The sequence below is a fragment of the Perca fluviatilis genome, chromosome 15 (genome assembly GCF_010015445.1).
Source record: "Perca fluviatilis chromosome 15, GENO_Pfluv_1.0, whole genome shotgun sequence".
Classification (NCBI taxonomy): Eukaryota; Metazoa; Chordata; class Actinopteri; order Perciformes; family Percidae; genus Perca; species Perca fluviatilis.
In genome coordinates, this window is record NC_053126.1 from 5,481,864 (window position 1) to 5,503,363 (window position 21,500).

Sequence of the window (21,500 nt, forward strand, 5' to 3'; positions counted from 1 at the left end):
ATAACTATCTTTTGGCCACGAGATAGTATCTCCGGCTCCGCTGTCCTGCCCGTCTATCTGTGCTCCGTCCTCCTCTTTCCTCCTTGTGTCTCAGCCAGTCATTATCAAAATGCGCTCCCGGTATATCCCGGTGTGTTGGAGCGCGTTCCTTGTTCCTCTAGCATCTCTCCTGATCATAGGCGCCGATAACTATCTTGAGGCCTCAAGATACTATCTCGTGGCCACAAGATAGTTATAATTAATTTTTTTGACAAAGTGGGACCAGGGGGGCTCCGTATTTTATACATTGTCGTGTTTCTTTAGAAATAAACAATGGACAAATAGAGTCTTTAAACGCTTCAGATGTAAAGTTAATTACTGTCAAAATGAATGGCAGTCAATGGGATACTAACGTCGGGTGATCGTTTGGTAGCATCAAAATGGCACCATAGGACCTACCATAGACAGTATATAACCTTTGTTGTTTGTTGTTGGGTTGTTGACAGATGCTTACCCCCTTGGCCCGAACTCCCCAGAACTAAATACAGGCACTTCTGATTTTTGTCCCCATGCAGCATTATAAATAGGCAGATATGTATACTAAAATATGCTATAGGCCTATATCATGATTTATTGGATAAAAACAAGCCATTCTATGTAAAATCAGACAATCAGCACCCCTATAAAGCCCAGATGAAATGATCCTTTGTTTCATAACCACATTTTTAGAAACTACAAAGATTTGACTGAGATTGGCAGTGGAAGCAATCAATTGCAGATTTCCATGTTTAGCATATACTGTATGAATAACATGCAGCCTATTCATGCATTTTAATAACAGAACAAGCACATCATATTGCATTAGGCACTTTATGTCATAGATAAATAAAAATGATCACATTATAATATTAGTAAAAGTAAAGAAAAAGGTACATGTTGTTGGTAGGGGTGGGGGAAAAAATGATACAGCATAGTATCGCAATATTTTCTGTGGCAATACTGTATCGATACACAGACGCCAAGTATCGATCTTTTATTATATATGTGTTGGTCAGTTTGTCTGCTTGACAATCCCATTTTGCAGCAGTAAAATTGAAGGGAGAGGAACAAACAGAGAAATGCATCTTTTTAGATAAAACAGATGTTGACAAAGTTTTCTTTTGGGGACATCATTTGAAATCGGGAAAAATTTGAAGTTGGAAAAAAGGTAATAAATTGCAATATATCGCAGAATATTGCAATATCTTTAAAATCGCAATAATATTGTATCGTGACATAAGTATCGTGATGATATCGTATCGTGAGGCCTCTGGTGATTCCCACCCCTAGTTGTTGGCACTTAGTCAATGAAGGATAACCGTATTCTATTTTTAAGTGATCAATTTGAAGAAGCATATAACCTCGCTGATCCATTGCATTGTACAATCTAATTTAGGTTTGGGTTTATTGTTGTGTCATTGATTGATTTATTTATTTTTTTGTTGGGCTTTTCTGCCTTTAATTGACAAGACAGCTAGGTGAGAGAGAGAGAGAGAGAGAGAGAGAGAGAGAGAGGACATGCAGGAAATCCTCACAGGTCGGACTCGAACCCTGGACCTCTGCGTCGAGGCATAAACCTCCATTTATATGTGCGCCTGCTCTACCCACTGATCCAACCCGGCCATGTGTCATTGATTTATGAGAACAATTTAAATATTGTGGTCTAGAATAGAATGGAAATTGTTGAAACATATCTACTGGTGACTGGTTTTTGTTCATTTTTGTTCTGCAATTTCTTGACACTTATCAGCTGATATATATAGTGCACTAATACTAATATATCTGTGATTAAGCTAAAATCCTCCAGCTGTGAAGCTCCAATCTGTAAAACATCCTGTGACTGTCGATGAAACAGAATTAAGAGTTGACGTGTCTGCATGCATCATTGTGGGTTCCCAGTTCAGAGTCTTTGCCTGTCTGTGTTGTGTTGCTGTCTTGAGGATGCGTCTGGTGCCCGTGCAGAAACATTTCTGTGAAACCAGGAGGGTTGAAACCAAAGACCGTTCCACCTCGGTACCTGGGCCAGCCCAGCCCTTACACTCATCCACACCTCATCAAACATGGCGAGTATTGTTTATAAAAAGAATGCTGCATGAGTACATTTAGATTTTTCAGGGAAAACTTGCAACAGGCTCAATGCATATTTATTTAGGATGTTAGGATTCCTGCTCTCACACTGGAGCTATTGTAGATCACAGACACCACCGCATGTGACATAAAGAAATAATATTAAATAACAATACATCAAGGAGACAGATAGTATGGCACAGTGTAGGTGATGATGAGCTGTCGTTTAACTCTGAAACACAACATATGTGATCTCTGCTCCTCAGGTGAGGTGACTCCAGGCTTGAGCCAGACAGAATACGAGCTCCGCAGACACCGGCTGGCCTCACTTATCGAGGCCCAGTCAGACAGGCTGGGACCCTCTGCCTCCTCTAGCACCCATGTGGTCATCGTGTTGTCCCATCCGACCCGCTACATGACCAATGACATCCCTTATCCCTTCCACCAGAACCAGGTGCTTGTTTGGTCCAAAGTTGTATTTCTTAATATTCAGCTTAATCTTCTTTTGCCTTTGTGGGTTTTTGAACGTAACAGGTAATAGTAAAAGCTTAAAACACTTTATCTACACACAAGGGAATGTGAATGTCTCTTACTTAGCGGTCCTATGCTAATTATTTCTCAATAGGAATACTGATTGTTATTTTAGCAAGGCTTTCATCAATTAACCTGGAGCCAAATGTTCCCCAGGATTTTCTCTACCTCAGTGGCATCCTAGAGCCTGACAGTGCTCTGGTTCTTTATGGGAAAGGACGACCAGACCAGGCCATCTTGTTTGTCCCCCGCAGAGACCCGGGGAGAGAGCTGTGGGACGGGCCCCGTTCAGGGAAGGATGGGGCGGCTGCTTTGACCGGCATAGAGAGAGTTCATAGCACAGAAGAACTAGGTGTTGTGCTCAAGTGCCTTAAAGGTTGGTGTGTAAGGACGCATGGTTAATGTGTTGCTATACAAGCGGTGCATCTCATAACCCCTTAAATTGCCTCCTCGACTCCTCCACTTACCGCCTTTCCTCGCGTCTTAGTCCCTCCCACCAAGGAGGCACGGGAGAGACGCGAGGAATTCATGGGAGGAGAGAGGCAACGCGCGAATGTGTTTTTAGAGGGATGAGATGTCCTTTCCTCTGAAGCGTCGCATGAGTTTGTCAGCTGTACAGCACAGCTTCCAGGAAGGCTGCTCTCGTGTCCTCGGTCCTCCTCGGTCCTCCTCGATGCTCGCTCCTCGGGGCAGAAATAAGAGCTTTGAGGCAGCCCTCACAGAGGAGGGACAGAACAACTTCCAGTTCAGCCGAGGAGTCGAGGAGGAGCTATCAAATAAAGGTTATGAGATGCAGCCACAGACACGCCGAGAGCACAGATGCGGAAGTCCTGGAATCACTGACCAATCAGAGCAGACTAGGCCTTTTCGGGAGGGGAGGCTAAAACGGATCATCTCAAACAGAGGGGGTATACAGGTGCAGCAGCCATGGACAGTATGAGAAAAATAAAGTGCATCAAAGCATGGAAAGATGTTCTAGTAAAAACACAACCTGAACCTGAAAATGAGCATGATAGGTCCCCTTTAAAAACAGTGACTCCCTACGGCTAATACACCCCCTGGTCCCACTTTGTAAAAAAAAAAAATTAATTATAACTATCTCGTGGCCACGAGATAGTATCTTGAGGCCACGAGATAGTATCTTGAGGCCATGAGTTACTATCTTGAGGCCACGAGATAGTCATAATAAATTTTTTGACAAAGTGGGACCAGGGGGGCTCCATAGGCATTATGTGTTTAATGGCAAATAACGTTTAACTTAAAGGTTGAACTTTTCTTCAAAGAAACAAAAAACAGGAACTAACACTTGACCGCAAACCTTTTAACTTCACTGTTCCCATTTTCTCCCTACTCCGACCCTCTTTCAGGCACTGTGCTGTGGTACGACAGTTCTCAGCCCGCCCACCCTCGGCTCCACCAGACCCATGTGGTCCCCCTGCTGGAGGCGGGGTCGATGCCGCACTCTCTCAGGCCCCTCGTACACTCTCTTAGGGCCATCAAGAGCTCAGCAGAGGTAGCGCTCATGCAAGAAGCAGGTCACATCACAGCACAGGTTGGTTTTTAAATTACTTAGTGTCAATTTTGTAATGGTTTATAATTACAGATAAATGCCTGCAAATAGGGCAACATTTTAACGTCTGTGTATTATTCTGTAACCGTGTCTCTTTACACCTTTTTTAAGATAGATAGCTGTATAGTGTAGTCACTCTATGTCGAACCTTTGTCTTTCAGGCTTTTAGGAGGACGATGGCTCTGTCTCAAGGAGACGTAGATGAAGCCGTGCTCTTTGCTAAGGTAACTGTTACCATGATGTCAGTTTATCAAAATTAAATATTTTGTTTACAGGTAACTCAGAACAAATCAATACCAGCTGGCTTTAAAGGTCCCATGGCATGAAAATTTCACTTTATGAGGTTTTTTAAAGATAATCTTTTACCCACGAGAGAGACATCCTGACTTTCAAACGAGCAAAGTGGCAGTTGGTCAAGGCCACACCCCCACCCTCCACCTTGCCCCCCCTCTCTCCTCCTCAATAGCTACAGACACAGAAATGGCACATCCTAAGGAAAGCTCATTGTGGGACTGGCTCTAGTGGCTGTAATTCTGCACCAAGGCTGAATTTCTGGAAAGAGGCTTCAGATACAGTATTAGGGGACCACTAAGGTCTGTATAAAAGAGACTTCAGATACAGTATTAGGGGACCACTAAGGTCTATATAAAAGAGACTTCAGATACAGTATTAGGGGACCACTAAGGTCTATATAAAAGAGACTTCAGATACAGTATTAGGGGACCACTAAGGTCTATATAAAAGAGACTTCAGATACAGTATTAGGGGACCACTAAGGTCTATATAAAAGAGACTTCAGATACAGTATTAGGGGACCACTAAGGTCTATATAAAAGAGACTTCAGATACAGTATTAGGGGACCACTAAGGCCTTTATAAAAGAGACTTCAGATACAGTATTAGGGGACCACTAAGGTCTATATAAAAGAGACTTCAGATACAGTATTAGGGGACCACTAAGGCCTTTATAAAAGAGACTTCAGATACAGTATTAGGGGACCACTAAGGTCTATATAAAAGAGACTTCAGATACAGTATTAGGGGACCACTAAGGTCTATATAAAAGAGACTTCAGATACAGTATTAGGGACCACTAAGGTCTATATAAAAGAGACTTCAGATACAGTATTAGGGGACCACTAAGGTCTATATAAAAGAGACTTCAGATACAGTATTAGGGGACCACTAAGGCCTATATAAAAGAGACTTCAGATACAGTATTAGGGGACCACTAAGGTCTATATAAAAGAGACTTCAGATACAGTATTAGGGGACCACTAAGGTCTATATAAAAGAGACTTCAGATACAGTATTAGGGGACCACTAAGGCCTATATAAAAGAGACTTCAGATACAGTATTAGGGGAGCACTAAGGTCTATATAAAAGAGACTTCAGATACAGTATTAGGGGACCACTAAGGTCTATATAAAAGCATCCAAAGAGCACCATGTCATGGGACCTTTAAGCTCTATTGGTTTAGCTGTCTATTTTGCAGATATTAACAGTATGTGTGACAAACAGCTTCTAGAGGTCAGAGATTACCAAGCCAGAGTGCAGTAACGATGGTGTGGTTTTCATAGCTCCGTTTTGTAGCAAATTAAAAAGCTGTTTTCACAGAAATCGGACAGTGTAGATGACAGCAAACGTGAAGCTCACAAGGCTTTAAAAAAAGAAAAAGAAAACTAAAAACCTTATGTTAATCTTCCAGTTTGATTTTGAGAATCGGATCCATGGCGCCAACTTCCTGGCCTATCCCCCTGTTGTTGCTGGTGGGAATCGAGCCAATACTCTGCACTACATAAACAACAACCAGATTATCAAGGTAAAGAAAGGGTTTGAATGTGCTAATGCATCCGTCCTGTCACAGAAGATGCATCCAAGATCAACAACTAGCATTCTGAAAAGTGTTTATGTATATACACTAATGATGTAATAGCTTAACTGACAAATTTTTCTCTCTCCCCCCCCCACCTCTCTATCAGGATGGTGAAATGGTGCTGCTCGATGGTGGTTGTGAATACTTTGGTTACGTCAGTGATATCACTCGAACATGGCCAGTGAATGGAAAGTAAGTTTGACAAATAAAAATAATGTTGATGAAGAATATCTTTGCATGTTTATGTTGAGACTCAAACATGCTCTACATATTCTTTTCTATGATTGTTCTCTAAATGCAGATGTTTAACTGAAATCCATCTGTTCTGCACATTCGCCTTCACCTTTTGTTTCTTGAACACCCACAATACTCTCAGATTTCTTCCTAAATTTTTTTTAATCTCATTGGATATTTTCAGGTAGTATTATGCCTTTTTAGCTTTATACGTGATTTGTTTTGAAATCTTCCATGTCTCTAGATTTTAGGGCCTTTTAATTAGTGCTGCAAAAATGTATTGATTAGTTGTCAACTATTTAATTAATCGCCAACTATTGTGATTATCGATTAATTGGTTTGAGTCATTTTTTTTAATGAAAATATTGTCTCTTTTCTTCTCTCCTCTGTGACAGTAAACTGAATATCTTTTGAGTTGTGGACAAAACGAGACATTTGAGGACGAAATCTTGTTTCACCGTTTTCAGACCAAACAACTAATCGATTAATTAAGAAAATAATCAACAATGAAAATAATCAGTAGTTGCGGCCCTACTTTTAAGAGAGTTATTCCAATGACAGACAACAAACATACCTTTACTGTCTGCTGCCCCCACCTCCTTCCTACCAGGTTCAGTCCTGCCCAGGCGGAGCTGTACGAGGCCGTCCTGGAGGTCCAGCGCTCCTGTTTGTCTCTGTGCTCAGCGGGCGTCAGCCTGGATCACATCTACAGCACCATGCTGGCTCTGTTGGGACGACAGCTCAGGCGGCTAGGCATCGTCAAGGCCAGCACCAGCGACGCTGATGTATTAAAGGTAATTGTGGGAGCCTAAATGCAGTTATTTATGTTTTGCAAATGGGCCTACAACAATTTAAGTCTATGTGAAAAAGTACAGTCATTTATATGGTTGATTGATTTAAAAGGAACCATTATAGGAATATTAGGAATATGTACAGTATTAGTAATAAGTAATTACAGTTCATATTTACAGTGGTACAATAAGTTAATTGCATATTCTTTGCACTGAATATATGTGTGCAGATAATTTAAACACACATGCAATTTAATTTAGATATATTGCATTTGTAATATTTGGGAAAACATGGCCGTACATACACCTTTAATTACTTTTGACATTGACTAGAGGGGAGGAAAGTTTTACGTGTGGCACTTTTGAGCAAGAGGGTAAGCGAGCATCTGGAAAGCGTACCTCCTATGGGGAGATTGTAGGCTAACAAGCCATCACCTCCCGTTAGCATCCCATTTACTCCCATTCATTTTGGCGTCACTTTGACAGCGAATAACTTTACATCTGAAGCGTTTAAAGATTCTGTTTGTCAATTGTTTATTTCTATTGAAACACAACAATGTATAAAAGGCTCCATTACCTTGTACCTCACGTTATGGCTCCGTAGCAGACGCTTTTGTAAAAATAGGCTAACGATTGTGTCATAACCACGAGACTTACTGTCTCATAGTAGAGGAATTACCGTATAGTACAGGAGAAGCTCTCAGGCAGTTTGGACTTCCATTAGCTGTTTAGGTTTAATGACTAATCTTAACTAGCATGTTAGTGATCAGTAATTAGCCTGTGCCGATGTTATCTCCTTACATACACCTACTGCTCTCCGTCTCTGTAAGATTGGGAGTGATTGAGATTTCTCTTGGCACAGCTACCAGAAGACTTCACACTTTCAGACAGGTTGCTCACGTCACATCTACGTCTTCAAGCTCAGTTTGAGGCTGCGCAGTAACGCTCAGCGCTCACCGGAAAAGTGACTTCACTGGTCTCCGTCGAAATATATGGCGTCGCTGTGTCCATTATTTTACTGTCCATGCTTTTGAGTCAGTTGAGCTAAGATTGGAGCCACACAGTTGTTTGACCTCTCTCGTTTTTCTCTCGCTTTTTCTCTCCTTATAATTTTGGAAGTGGATATTGCACAATACTATTTCATTTTTTTTAGTTAAACTTTTACCGAGTGGTCCTGTGGATTTTTTTTATGTGGATTAAGACAAGGAGATTTAGAAGAGCGCCGAGCTACGGCTTCATTCAGTTGAAAGTAATGATGAAATAAATTGAAGCAAAGTAGTTGCCGCCAGTCACACAATTTCTTAAGATAAGTTGCAAATAATTTACCATACAAGAAAGTTATGTTACCCGGATCCGAATATTCAGCTGCTCCTTAAGTTAAGATGAATAAAGGGTCTCTGATAAATACAGAAGCCCAAGATCATATTTCACTCTATTAACTTGCATTTCTGGATACACACACACACATGCACACAAATATATTTTTATATTGCTAATGTAAATCTGAAATCTGGCCCTGCTGTTGAATATCAATCAACCACACCAGAGGTGGACATGTTTTTGTCAGATTAGCACTGTTACCATGGCAGCTTGGCATTGAACTTTAAACGTTTTTGGTTCATTTATGTCCTCAACAGTGGTTTGTGGTCATGGACATAGCCATCAGCTATGTATTAAGCCAATGTAAAATATGAAATGACCTAATTACAACCTCCATGAAACACAATATGCTTGAAACTTTGTATAATAGAGCCATTTATTTCCTACGGTGGTTCTTTTCAGGGAAATAAAACAAGCCAGCCAAACCAAAGCTGAATGTAAATTTACTCAACTGGTTTCTCTAAAAAGAAAAGAAAAAAATCACTAAAAAGGCCTGGAAGGGCGCCCGGATAGCTCAGTTGGTAGAGCGGACGCCCATATGTAGGGCTTTTCTCCTCGACGCAGCGGGCCTGGGTTCGACTCCGACCTCGGCCCTTTGCTGCATGTCGCTCTCTCTCTCTCTCTCTCTCTCTCTCTCTCTCTCTCTCTCTCTCTATCCCCTGTCATGTCTTCATCTGTCCTGTCAAAGGCCTAAAATGCCCAAAAAATTGGCCTGGAAAGCCCGAGGCCTCTTCTCTGACTTGTTGACTTCTGGATTGGCTGACTGATTGATAATGGGGTTCCCCTGTGAGAGACCAAAATTTCCATTTGTCTAATTATTTGTTTTTTTTACTTAATACCTGATAAACCAATGAGATTCCCATCAGCCTCAACTGTACTTTGTGTTAATTAGCAAATGTCAGCATGCTAACACAGTAAACTAAGATGGTGCACATGGCAAAACATTGTACTTTAGCTCATACCTTAGACTTTCTGGTTTCTGGCTTTGAGAGAGAAGCTCTTGTTCACAGATCTAGATTAATCTTTCCTAGGCCATGGAAATAACCTATTGGATTTTTTATTTTAGCTGGTGTTCCCCTTTTTAATAATTTTGTTGTTTAGATGCTCCTAGATTCAGTTGTGCTCCGTTAGTGCAGGTAGAAAGTTTTCTGATGATGCTTATTCACCCCTACATTTCATGTTATCTATGTTTAGCAACAAGCTGTGTCTGCTGTGGGACTGGAAACTTCTATACAACTCCTTTTTTAAAGCTTTAGTTTTGTTGATGTTAAGTTTGTATACTCATCCCAGGCTGCACGACGGTACTGCCCCCACCACGTTGGCCATTACCTGGGCATGGACGTCCACGACACTCCTGAGCTGTCCCGCTCACAACCTCTACAGCCAGGAATGGCCATCACTATCGAACCAGGTATAGACAAACTAGCCTTTGGAATCCCCTTTCACTCTTTTGATGTTTCCTCACGATGTGCTGCTGTGTTGATAAGAATCGAGGTGAAAGCAGGTTTAAAAAATCCAAACTGCAGCACAACCAATCGCAACATCCCTCCCAGTTACCGTGGTGGACAGGAACAGCCCCTCATTACACAATATCTATTCTACATTCTCTTTTACGTTTCACATTATTCCTGCTTTCATAAATGTTCCACTAGGGCTGGGCAATATATCGATATTTTATTGTATAAACATTGATTATGAGGCTGGATATCGTCTTAAATTTTGGATATCGTATTATCGTGATATGACAAAAGTGTTGTCTTTTACTGGTTTTAATGGCTGCCTTACAGTAAAGTGATGTCATTTTCTGAACTTACCCAACATGACCTCAAGACTTTGTGTAAACATACACGCCACTTTCTGCGTGTTATCTGTACGCATTTTGAGCTATCCGTGTGTATGTCTACGCCGTATATAGCGGACAGGTTGGGTTTAGGAAACGTGAAACGCGGGACACGATCCCCGGTCTCCTGGGTGAAAGTCCTGTGTTATTTGACCCATCCACCCCCCCAACCAACCTCCCTATGCAGATTTTCGGGCTTTCATACTACTCGCTACCGTTCTTTTCTCAGGAGAACTTGGCGTAGATTGAGACGCAATCGCAAGGTAATGTAAGTCAATGGAAAAAAGCAATTGTGTCTTGATAACATGCCAAAATGGCATACGAATTGGCGTTATTTATCAAAACTCTCATTGTGTTAATATTTTGTTAAAGCACCAGTAGTCAACCCTACAATATTGCCACAATATCGACGTTGATGTATTTGGTCATAAATATCGTGATATTTGATTTTCAGCTCCTTCCCTCCTTCTATTGTCACAGGGTTGTACATCTGTCAGGACAATGACCAGGTGCCAGAGCGCTTTCGCGGCCTGGGCGTCAGGATTGAGGATGATGTGGTGATCCAAGACAAGGGAGGCCCTCTGATCCTGTCCTCTGATGCACCCAAGACCATCGCTGATGTAGAGAAGGCCTGTGCCCAGAGATAGGGCAGGGAGAGGCAGACAAGTGACCAAGTGAGTCACAGGCATCGATGGCAGGCAGCGTGCTGCTCTTTTTCAACCGTCTCCACGGTGATGACATCGTCAAGCTCAGAGCCCAGGTACATGAAAGGTGGGAGCACACAGCAACTTGCAACAAGGCCTCAAAATGTAGAAATCTGGCGTGGAAGATCGTTGATTTTTGTTGTCTAGCTAAATGTTTAAAGAAACCGGTTTCATGTTTGTGAATGATTATGAAGAGCTCATCAACAGTAAAGCGTGGATTTAGTTGAGTGTTAGGCTGCATTCACACCAAATCCGGCATTGCACCTATAAGCAAAGGGTAGTGCAGCGGAGTGGGAGCGTCGCTTAAAATGACCAATCTGTGTCTCCATTGTGTTCCCCATGGTGCTAGCTTTTAGCCATGCTGCTAGTATGCCAGGTCCTACGAGGGTTTCTCTTTCCGTATCGACGGATTTAAAAAACACATTGACTTTTAATAACTAACCAGGATGCAAGGCCTATCGTTACCGAGGGTTTTAAACTGGTGCACAAGGCCAAAGTGAGTAACTATACGTGAAACATATCGTTACACTCCATTGTGTTTTGTCTGAACGCTGGTTACGTTGCTCCTGTTTCTACTTTTCACCGGAGAGTCGCTGAGCTTTTTTCCGGCATCCACTGCAGTCCTCACCGTCGCAGCCTTAACGCAATACCCACATTAAATTAATGGGAAAACTGGCACTTCAGTCGCAATGCCTGATCTGGTGTGAATGCAACCTTATAGTGAAAACACACCGGGTGTGTAAGCATCGCGTAGCGCAGCTATTTTTTTATATTTTGGCGCCCATGTTATCCAATCTGTCCGTTCATACCGGGCGCGGAGAGGCCGTGTTGGCCCGTGCACTGCAGCGATCGCGAACACATTTCAAAATAAAACACCTACAGTATGTTCATGGTGATTTTGGTTGTCTTGACCTCACAGTGAGACATGAGATCAGGCACATGGAGAGAGAGAGAGACAGACAGAGAGGATTGCTTTGTGGCTGGCGCACAGAAATATGCGTCCGGTATGAATGGTCAGGCGTGCGATCAGGCACGTGTGCTTTGCGGGCTTTACGCGCCACTTACGCGCTCGGTGTGTTTTCGCTGTTATAGGGGTTACGGTGTGGCTTTGGAGCGTATACTGCGCTGTAACTGCCGTATTTCTCCTCAAAAAGGTAATTACACATCAGGGCTACAGCAAGACAACATGGAGATGAATCTTGATAATGTGTAATACATTCATCTAGTGTTATCATGGTGCTATCAGCGGGTGAAATCTGATGCTGAACTATAAATAAAAACCTAGGAACAACCGTTAACCTCCTGCATCAAGTATATATTCAGTTGAAGACCCAGTGGTTAGATCCAACAACCATGGAAGCGTTTTCATTCTTAAAATCGATTTGCTCCACATCATCTTTTTTTATTTTTTTTTTTTTCAGAGTTTCCACCATTATGGCACACTAGGATATAATGGTTTGTTTGTTTGTTCTTTCTCTCACTAAAAAAAAAACTTGTTTAAGCCTACGTGCACACACTTCATTTGTCTCCTACACAAAAAAAGCATAATTATTTCCCAGCTCATGCTGCAGTACAAAAGCTCAAAACACCATTGAACATTCACTCACTGAACTGCAGGAAGGTCAGGAATGACCACATTATGTCAAATCAACAGACCACCATGTACACCATGCACACCAGTGATGAATAAAGATGAACCTGTCTTAAATAGCTGCTCCTGACAAACCTGGTATGATGGTAATGATTACACCAATGCACTCAAATGGCTTAAAAAGTGTACACTGAAAAGAGTTTGTGTGTGTGCTGTTGTGTCTTTTCAGCAGAGAGAAAAATGTGATCTATTTTAAAGAAAATGGTGTTTATATGTATTAAAAAGATGAGATCTCTCATTGTATATGTAAATACATACCTTTTTATTTCCTTTTTGCTGACAAAACAAGGGAAATGGAATCATGTTAAATAATTTAGGCTAGTAGTTGGAGTCCAATATGATGAAAATGAGTGGGTGGCCTATAGTAGCCTTGGACTAAACTCTGTAACTTACCCCAGGACGATGCTATTTGGTTTGTGGTGCTCAAAGTCCCGTAAGGAGTTTGGAAAAATTAAAACTTTAACATTAGAATGACACTGTAACCCACAATATTTCACAGACATTGTCGTGACAGTCTTCATTGAGAATTTAGCCTACTCCACACAGACGAAAGAAAATGTTCAAAGTCTGTAGATTGTTGAATTCTAACACCACAGCCACTGAAAATGCTTGTTTCTGATTTACTGCCACAGTCGGTACATTATTTTTGTTTGCTTTGAGTGTCATGGCTCTTACAACGACTGGATTAACCTGCTAGCAGGCCTGCTGTCCCTCCATCTCTGTGCATTACATACACAACATGGCATCTTAATTATCTTTTGCCCAGAGACCAACCAGTACTTTTCTGTTGGCCCCAGGTTTGCTGTGTGACAATTTTGTGGTAATTTAATTACATGGAATTCAGGAATATGCACCAGTTGATACTGTGCCTTAGTGGTGCATATTCCCAGCACATTTCCAATTTATCACAAATCGATGGATTCAAAGCAAACATGCGGCTTTTGCAACCCCTGGGCATTTGGAGCCTTGTGGCAGTTTTCTGTTTTGGCAAATTGGTAATCCAGTCTAGCCTCACCAACCCTCCCCCAAATAAAACTGTGTGCAGCCATTTCCAGCAAACCAGATCAGACTAATGTATTGCTTGACACATGAACTCTGAAGTCAAAGTGAATATTTTTGAAGGTGTTGGGGTCCTTGTGATAAAGGTGTTTTTTGTTGTATGTCCCATTATTTGCAGTATTGGGTGTTGAAATGACTACGTCATACTTGCACTGTGTCATCAGACAATTGATTACAGTTATTCTCGCCTCGGTTGCTTTGGCTCAGCCCTTTTTAATGAAAAGTTTTTTTTAAAGGTGAAGTTCTTAAATCCATAGCTAATTCTGTCATAACAGTGTATGCATTTCTTATTGTTTTCACATAGAATACAAATGTTAAGTATGTTTAATCTTCAACTGACCCAGTGATGCATTGAGATAAGTGTTGGTGACTGAAATGGATTACACTGATGTTCTAATGGTTTGCACCTGATTTACAGTATGTGCAGAGTTTGACACTAGAAGGCTGTTTTCACATTTATCTGCTAAAGGGGGAAAGTGTCTCCGGGCTCACATTAAACCCCAGTTTAAGACGTGTACATACGAACGTGACATCACAACTACTCTGGAAGCTAATCGGGATTCAATATGAAACTTACACAAATGGAAAAATGGAAACTTGAAGCACTCAAAGCACACAAGTTAAATGTTTTCAGTGAGTGATGAATAAATAGTGTTGAATAGATAATGTGACAGCGGTGGAACGCAGCCAAGTGCATTAATGCTACTTAAGTATAAATTTGGGGTATTTGTACTTGACTTTGCTATTTCGGTGTACTTCTACGCCACTACAATTCGGAATTAAATATTGTACTTTTTACTCCACTAAAATTATTTTACAGTTACTAGTTACTTTATAGATTCATATTTTACAGCAAAACATGAGTTTATAAGACATGATGCATTGTTATAGATTAAACTACCCAATGATATTTGCCCATTAATGCAAAAACTATAACACTATTGTGTAATATATTGGTATAACACTCATAGGGGCCATTTTAGCCTTGAGTATTTTTTACTTTTATTACATAAGGTACATTTTTCTGATATTACTTGCATATGTTTTCATAATTTTAATGCAGGACTTAAGTGGTAATAACAAAAATATCCCACTGCAAGAAAAAGTCCTGCATCCACAATGTAACTTAAGTAAAAGTATTATTAGCAAGGTGTACTTATAATATAAATCATAAAAGTACTCATTTTAGAATTGCTCCTTTCACAGTGTTACATTGTTGTTATTAACACATTGACAGGTAAACACCTATCTGTCTAATTTGTATACTGCTTGGCAGTTTAAATTATAACAAATAATTATGTTGCAATAACTGATGAGGTGTTTTAAATGCAAAATCATAATCTGCTAATTAACTAGCTATAGCGGTCAGATAAATATAGTGGAGGAAAAGTATATGTCCCACTAATATCCTAGTGTGTAAGTAAGTGTGTCAAGTAGCATAAAATGCAAAGTACAGGTACCTTTTAAAATTGTACTTTTGGACAGTGCTTGAGTAAATGTAGTCGGTTGATTTCCACCACTGATTGTTACTGTTACTACTACTATTTGGCGGAGGAAGAGAAACATGGAGCGCCACTGTCCCCTGCAGATTGATTGCCGACAGGGCACGGAAACCGGTTTCCGGACAATCCCGAACACCTACGAAGACGACCGCCCCGCTTCTTCCCTTCCCTTCCACCCTCCCTCCTCGCCTCCTCCCCTTCACGCCTAATGTTGCTGTACCTCCAACCCTCCCCCCTGTATCAGAGGAGTAGAAACAACAAGCGCCATTTTGTTTAGCGGACAGACCGTCAGAAACGGGAGGAGATAACCGAGAGAAGGAGCGACTCCGGCAACCGACGGCAGCTACACACCGGGAACCACCGGAGGAAGAAAGAGTGGCGAAATCCTCTCCGTGTTATCAAGACCGAGAAAGCACCACCGAAAAGATACGACGTCAGTGGAGAGGAAACCGAATCGGTGATATATGTATGCGTGAGAAGGAAATACTCCGAAAATCCAAGGAAGGGGGTGTTTTGCGGAGCGGAGACAGAGAGGAGAGGCGGAAGAGGGCTATATGTATTATCATAACGAGGAAAAACCTGCGAAAAAGGGAAAACATCAACATGAAAAATCATTATGTGTCCCTCGCGGAGGAAGGAAAGAGTCCGCATAGACAATTATATAAATAAATTGCTGCCGGGCAGAAGGGAAAGGTGGAAAGAAAGACGGGTTTAAAGAGAAGGGTAAAATTGCCAGGATCAACACGAAGGGGGGCATTCTCCATCACAAAGAGTCAATGAGAGGATTTTGTCAGCCCAAAATATTGTAGGGGGGGTGTCAACATTAGTGTGCCGATCTGAAATAAATAGCCATAATTTTTTTTTGGTATCACATTTTTGCCTGTCGCCTTCGCTGTGCTCCGGTTTTTGGTTAACATCTTTTTTTTTTCTCTCTTTTTACTTGCATGGCCAAGACAACCTATAAGCAGAAAATGACAGGTATATTTTTGAAATATGTATAATTCTTTTCATTGTCTGAGATTTAAAGTGCTTAGACCAAGCGAAACCCGGAGGAGGAACCTCTTGTGGAGCACAAGATAAGTAACCCCACAGATAGTCCTCTGCAAAATAAAACTAATTGGATCAATCTGACTGTCCACTGATTGACAATTAGCGCTGTGATTGCCCTCGAGAACTATACTGTCCAAGAAATAAAGTCTGCATTAGAATCGATTGCACAAGAGCAGGGATTTTTGACAAGATTTTCTATTTTCAACCTTTGCCATCCCCGCTGCCTGCAATAGGCACAATCGCGCTAAAGGGTTGCAACAACCAAATGTGCAATACGAGTCTGTTTTTTTTTTTTTCTGACCCAGTGCCTTGCATGGTCAAACACTAAGTGCACATTTTAGTCAGCATGCACATGCAAAAAACAAGTCATGCATGGGTATATACATTCGCAATATATTTCCCTGTTATCTGAGTGACTGCAAGTGTGAGACTCCGGTGTTTTCATCTTTCTGCAGGACTGTTATACTATTTATTCAGTTACTGTTAAGCCAATGCAAGTTGTGTTTTTTTTCTTCTCAGTATTGCACTTGAGAGTACCACTTACGCTTTAATTGCATTTGAGAACTACTGCTGGTGGTGTCACACACCGGTTGACTGCCTTTTTGGTCTGGAAACGTAAAGGAATCAGCGGCAGCAGTGAGATGTGTGGTCAGGTGAGAGAAATGGTAAATGCAGTCGAGGATCTGAAAACTGTTGCATGAGAGAACGGCCTCCACAAGTTAACACAGGGATACTCCTGGTTTGTATTTTTGGGTCGTAATTATCATTTCCGAGACTCTCCACTGGGCCGTTTCAGACCTGAAATACAGGATTTCTCCGCCGACTATGGCGGACAGGACTGAGTGCAGCACGGAGGACAGATCTTGGGACATTTTTTGTGTCGCAGAAGAGGCTACATGAGGTTGTCAGAGGGCCGCACGCTTGCCTTTTTTGCCGACTCCACCTTCCCACCTCCTCCTGTTCAAATCTGTGAAGAAACAAAATCTCCGACAGGGGAGGGGGACTGATATCTGCAGAGAGGAATAAACCGAGAGGGAGAACTGTGAGGGAAAGAGTTCAACATTGCTCTCTTCTCCCCTACCGTCCCCCAAGCGGTGGGGGAACGATCAGAAGCGTTTCTTAAAGGGATAAGGAGACGCAAATAAAGGAAATACGTTTGCCCTCCGTGGATCTACAGCATTTTTTTTTTAATTCGTCAAAAATATGGCCGATAATGTCCTGGAGTCCGGCCCGCCTTCAGCCAAGAGGCCCAAGCTGTCCTCTCCAGCTCTCTCGGTGTCTGCCAGTGATGGAAATGGTAAATATATTTTGCATGCATTACTTAGCTGGAGATAAAACATAAACTAGCTTTGACTGTTGTTGGTGTATTAATTACTGGTCAGTCTTGGAGGTCCCTGTAGAGTCACACAGCAACTTAGTTGATCTGACACAGCTGCTCCATAACTAATGCTTTTAAACATTAATGTACTTGTAGCTTGATTAAAAATGTATAGTCTGAGATTTTGTATTGCTAAAGAGTAAACGTAATGTAGTGCTGGCGGCAGGAGCAACTTTCCTGCAGGGATGTTTTGATGTTAGCCTCAACAGGCTAACTATAAGAGCCACCTCTCTAAACAATGGAAGAGTCGAGTCACCCCACTTTGCTTCAAGTTATCGTGCTACTTTAAAAGTTAACTAATTAAAAGGACAAGAGCACATACACATTAAACAACCGGCTTTTATTCTCCGTAAACTTAGAGACAAAGTACCGTTTCCTTGCAGCTTCAGGAGAAAGTAACGGGAACGGAGCAAGCTAGCTAACTAACTAGCTAGCTAACGTTAGGCAGATAACCACCGGCTCAGCTGAGCTCGTTAGCTGGCTAGCAAATAAATAAGTGATTGTTAACTTACTAAACGTCGTTGGGCACAAAAGCAACCCTTTCCTGTGGGTACTAACCCTTTCTGTAGTCCCAGTATAAACGTTTGGGAGTCATGAATTTTGTGTGCTTCACGTGTTGTTTTTTAGTGAACTATTGTCGTACCAGCTAGCTATTGTTCGACACTTCATTAAAGTTGCGCAAAGCATTGTTGCCCAACTGAAGATGTAGCTGTGTGTCAATTTTGACGGTGTTGCAGCGTTTAAATTAAAGGGCAAAATCGTCCGCTCTCTCTGAAACATCTTCTTTCATATATTTTGTTCAAAGGCTTTTAGTTTCTCAATTGTGCTACCGACGAAGCACATTCTTGTTCCCCCCCTCCATTGTTTGACTCTGCACGGTGACACCGCGCTGCACTTTACTTTTTTCAAAGGGATTCAACACTTATCCCAAGCTGGTCACTTTAATGCTTTTCACGTTGATTGTGAATAAAACTTATATTGCTAACGAATTAATTTACACATATTGAGCTAGAAGCTATGAACTCTTGGCATCACCTCTACTGCTCTAACGAGATTTACAGAACCATAATGATTTAGTTAATAGTTGAATATGTTTTTGCACTAAGAATTAAACTATGTATAGCTTAAAAATATTTGTTATAACACAACTTTAATATATACAGTCTGTCAACTATGCAAAGATTGGTCGCCACACCACCAGCTGTCCAGCTGTGCCAGAAAATAAGTTAATGTGAATTTCAAGCTTGATGCATGTTTAATTTCCTACAGTGTCTGGGTTCCCAATGCCATGAGTAGTCTCATGCATGATTTCAAACACTGGCACAGTATATCTAAACAGTAGCATCTATTTTCAGGAGAATTAATAGAGATGTTGACATGGCCAGAAGCCATCATAAATAAAATCAAATGTGCAGTTTTTGTGAGGCCATCTGAAGGGAGAACTTGGTTTGTGGCCTTAAGAGTAGAGCAATCAATGCCTTTTAGGTTTTACCTTGGATTAAAGGTCTACTCGAGGAAAGAGATTGCGATTTTTAATATTTCAATATATTTGCCTCCTGTCGCAGTGGATATGACTTCTAAAACTTTTTCTGTTTCATGCTCTTGCACCACAACTGTAGATCCAATGCACACACCTACCTAGGTACTGTAGTGTTTACTCCTCTGCGGCTTCTCACCCTGACCTTACTGTGTTCATTCTCCATGTTTGGCATCCCATCAAACCACAAACTGATGCCCAGGAGAGAAATCCAGGCTGTGAGAGGCAGCTACTGCTGCACTGGCTGTCCAGCTATGGGCTCTAGATTAATGGTTGATAGTTTTCAAACTAATGTCAGCGTTGTACCACACTTAAATTAAATTATTCTTGAAAAATTGTGGCTGAATGTAGTGCAAATCCTGAATTTCTTGAGCTGTGAACCTAATCTCTATATTTGTGGGTGGTAAATTCTTTCTTTTCTTTTGTGACTAGATTTTGGTTCACTCTTTGACCTGGAACATGACCTCCCAGATGAGCTCATCAATTCCACTGACCTGGGGCTAACCAACGGAGGGGATGTTAGCCAACTCCATACCAGCCTTGGCGGACTTGGAGGAGGGCTCGGTTTGGGAGGCCAAGATGCAGCTGCAAAACACAAACAGCTGTCTGAGCTTTTGCGCGCTGGAGCACCAGCACAGCAGGGTGGCCCTACGTCCAACAGCACAGCATCTGGGGCTTCCATGGGGATGATGGGGAGTGTCACGGTCTCCCCTGGTGGACCACAAGGCATGCCCCCCCAGGGCCAGCAGCAGCAGCAACCTGGTTTAATGCAGCAGGTTGGGATGGTTGGTGGGGTTGCAGCGATGAGTCGGGCAGCTGCAATGATGGGTGTCCAGAAGGGCAACACTGGACAGCAGCAGCAAGGCCTGATGGGTGGGCAGGTGATGAATGGCTCACCAAGACTGGGTTACCCTGGCAGTGCGGGCATGGGTAACAACAGCAATCTGTTGGCGGAAACCCTACAGCAGCAGCAGCAGCAAGGCAGTCAGCAAATGGGACCCGGGGGTCAGGCAGGGATGAGACCACAGCAACCCGGAGCACTAAACAAGGTAAGCACACTCAACCCAGCAGGGCCAGGCATTGCAGATACTCTGAAAAGGCTGCAGTTGTCTGCCAGAAATTGACATCGCAGTAGCAACTATTTTATAGCAAATTATCAATTGTGGTAAGCTGCAGATTTTAACTGAGGCTAAGATGTTCTAAATTCCGGCCAAAACAAAGTGTGGTTTTGATGCTCTGTTGAATCCAACACCTGCATGTAGTTCCCTTCAACTATAGAAGACTCTCATTCTTTTACATGTTGTGGCAAAGTTCAAAGTGATGTTTACTGTATATTGCTAGTGCAGTGCATTATATTAAGGACAACATTTACACAAAAACTGGAATTTGGTCAATATGTCATATCCCAGCCATTAGATAAGTGGGAAGATGTATATAAAATTATTATTGAGATTTTCCTGTTAGTGTGTGTGTGTGTGTGTGTGTGTGTGTGTGTGTGTGTGTGTGTGGCGAAAATGTGATTGGATTTCTTGTTCAGTAAAGTACTTGAAAAAGAAATTTGTGGTAATTTCACCCTGTAAGCTACTTTCACTTGAGCTGGTTTCGAGTAAACAGTATTTTCAGACCTGAGTGACGCTGCAGACTGTAGTAGACCTGTAGTAGTTGCTCACGTGAGAGGGCTGAAGACGAGTTCTCCAGAGCAGATGCAGGAGAAAGTGTGGTTATGTGTTTGACTCACAGCTACATCACTTTTCACTCTGTGGTATTAATGGTTAACCTCTTTGCTCGTCAATTTGCCAAAGGACAGTTTTAATTGAAGGTGTGAAGACAGTACTGCATTTTAATCGTTAGCGTAACTAGCAGCATAACTCTCATTGCCTTACCACTGTGGTAGTGTGATGTAGTTTAGATTTAGTAATGTCCTGAAGTTAAAATATGCATAAGTGAAGTGTATGTCTTCACGTTCAATGCAGAGCAAATTGTGCAGTTTAAGCAGTAATTTTCTCAGATGTAGGGATGAACGGTTTCGTTAGACTCAATTAAGTCACAAAGCAACAATTAACAAATCATTTGACATATTTGCTGTGCTGCTGTTAAAATGAAGGACAAAAGTCCAAAGTAGTTTGGTACATATGTAGTAGAGATGGTCCGATACCACTTTTTTGCTTCCCGATACCGATTCCGATACCTGAACTTGAGTATCGGCCGATACCGAGTACCGATCCGATACCAGTGTGTCATATATTTCATTATGTTTTAACATCTGTATACTACTATCTCTGTATGGATGTGATATGATTTCTTTCTTTGT

The 21,500-nt window shown here is 41.7% G+C and overlaps 2 protein-coding genes across 3 annotated transcripts in view; both read left to right on the forward strand.

Annotated features, from left to right (window-relative positions):
• xpnpep3 (X-prolyl aminopeptidase 3, mitochondrial) overlaps positions 1-13,725 on the forward strand; it is a 17,483-nt gene extending 3,758 nt beyond the window's left edge. For both annotated transcript variants that reach the window (XM_039824485.1, XM_039824484.1), the window contains 10 exons: positions 1,959-2,081; positions 2,352-2,539; positions 2,773-2,992; positions 3,984-4,168; positions 4,348-4,410; positions 5,896-6,009; positions 6,170-6,255; positions 6,908-7,091; positions 9,759-9,879; positions 10,789-13,725. In XM_039824485.1, coding sequence (XP_039680419.1) covers positions 1,959-2,081; positions 2,352-2,539; positions 2,773-2,992; positions 3,984-4,168; positions 4,348-4,410; positions 5,896-6,009; positions 6,170-6,255; positions 6,908-7,091; positions 9,759-9,879; positions 10,789-10,955 — 1,451 coding nt within the window. In that variant the 3' untranslated portion in view covers positions 10,956-13,725. The remainder of the gene's footprint in view (positions 1-1,958; positions 2,082-2,351; positions 2,540-2,772; positions 2,993-3,983; positions 4,169-4,347; positions 4,411-5,895; positions 6,010-6,169; positions 6,256-6,907; positions 7,092-9,758; positions 9,880-10,788) is intronic.
• Positions 13,726-16,086: 2,361 nt separating this feature from the next.
• The window catches only part of ep300b (E1A binding protein p300 b), a 34,313-nt gene continuing 28,899 nt past the window's right edge, over positions 16,087-21,500 (forward strand). The window contains exons 1-2 of the mRNA XM_039824488.1: positions 16,087-17,571; positions 19,622-20,238. Of these exons, the coding sequence (XP_039680422.1) occupies positions 17,478-17,571; positions 19,622-20,238 (711 nt within the window). The 5' untranslated portion in view covers positions 16,087-17,477. The remainder of the gene's footprint in view (positions 17,572-19,621; positions 20,239-21,500) is intronic.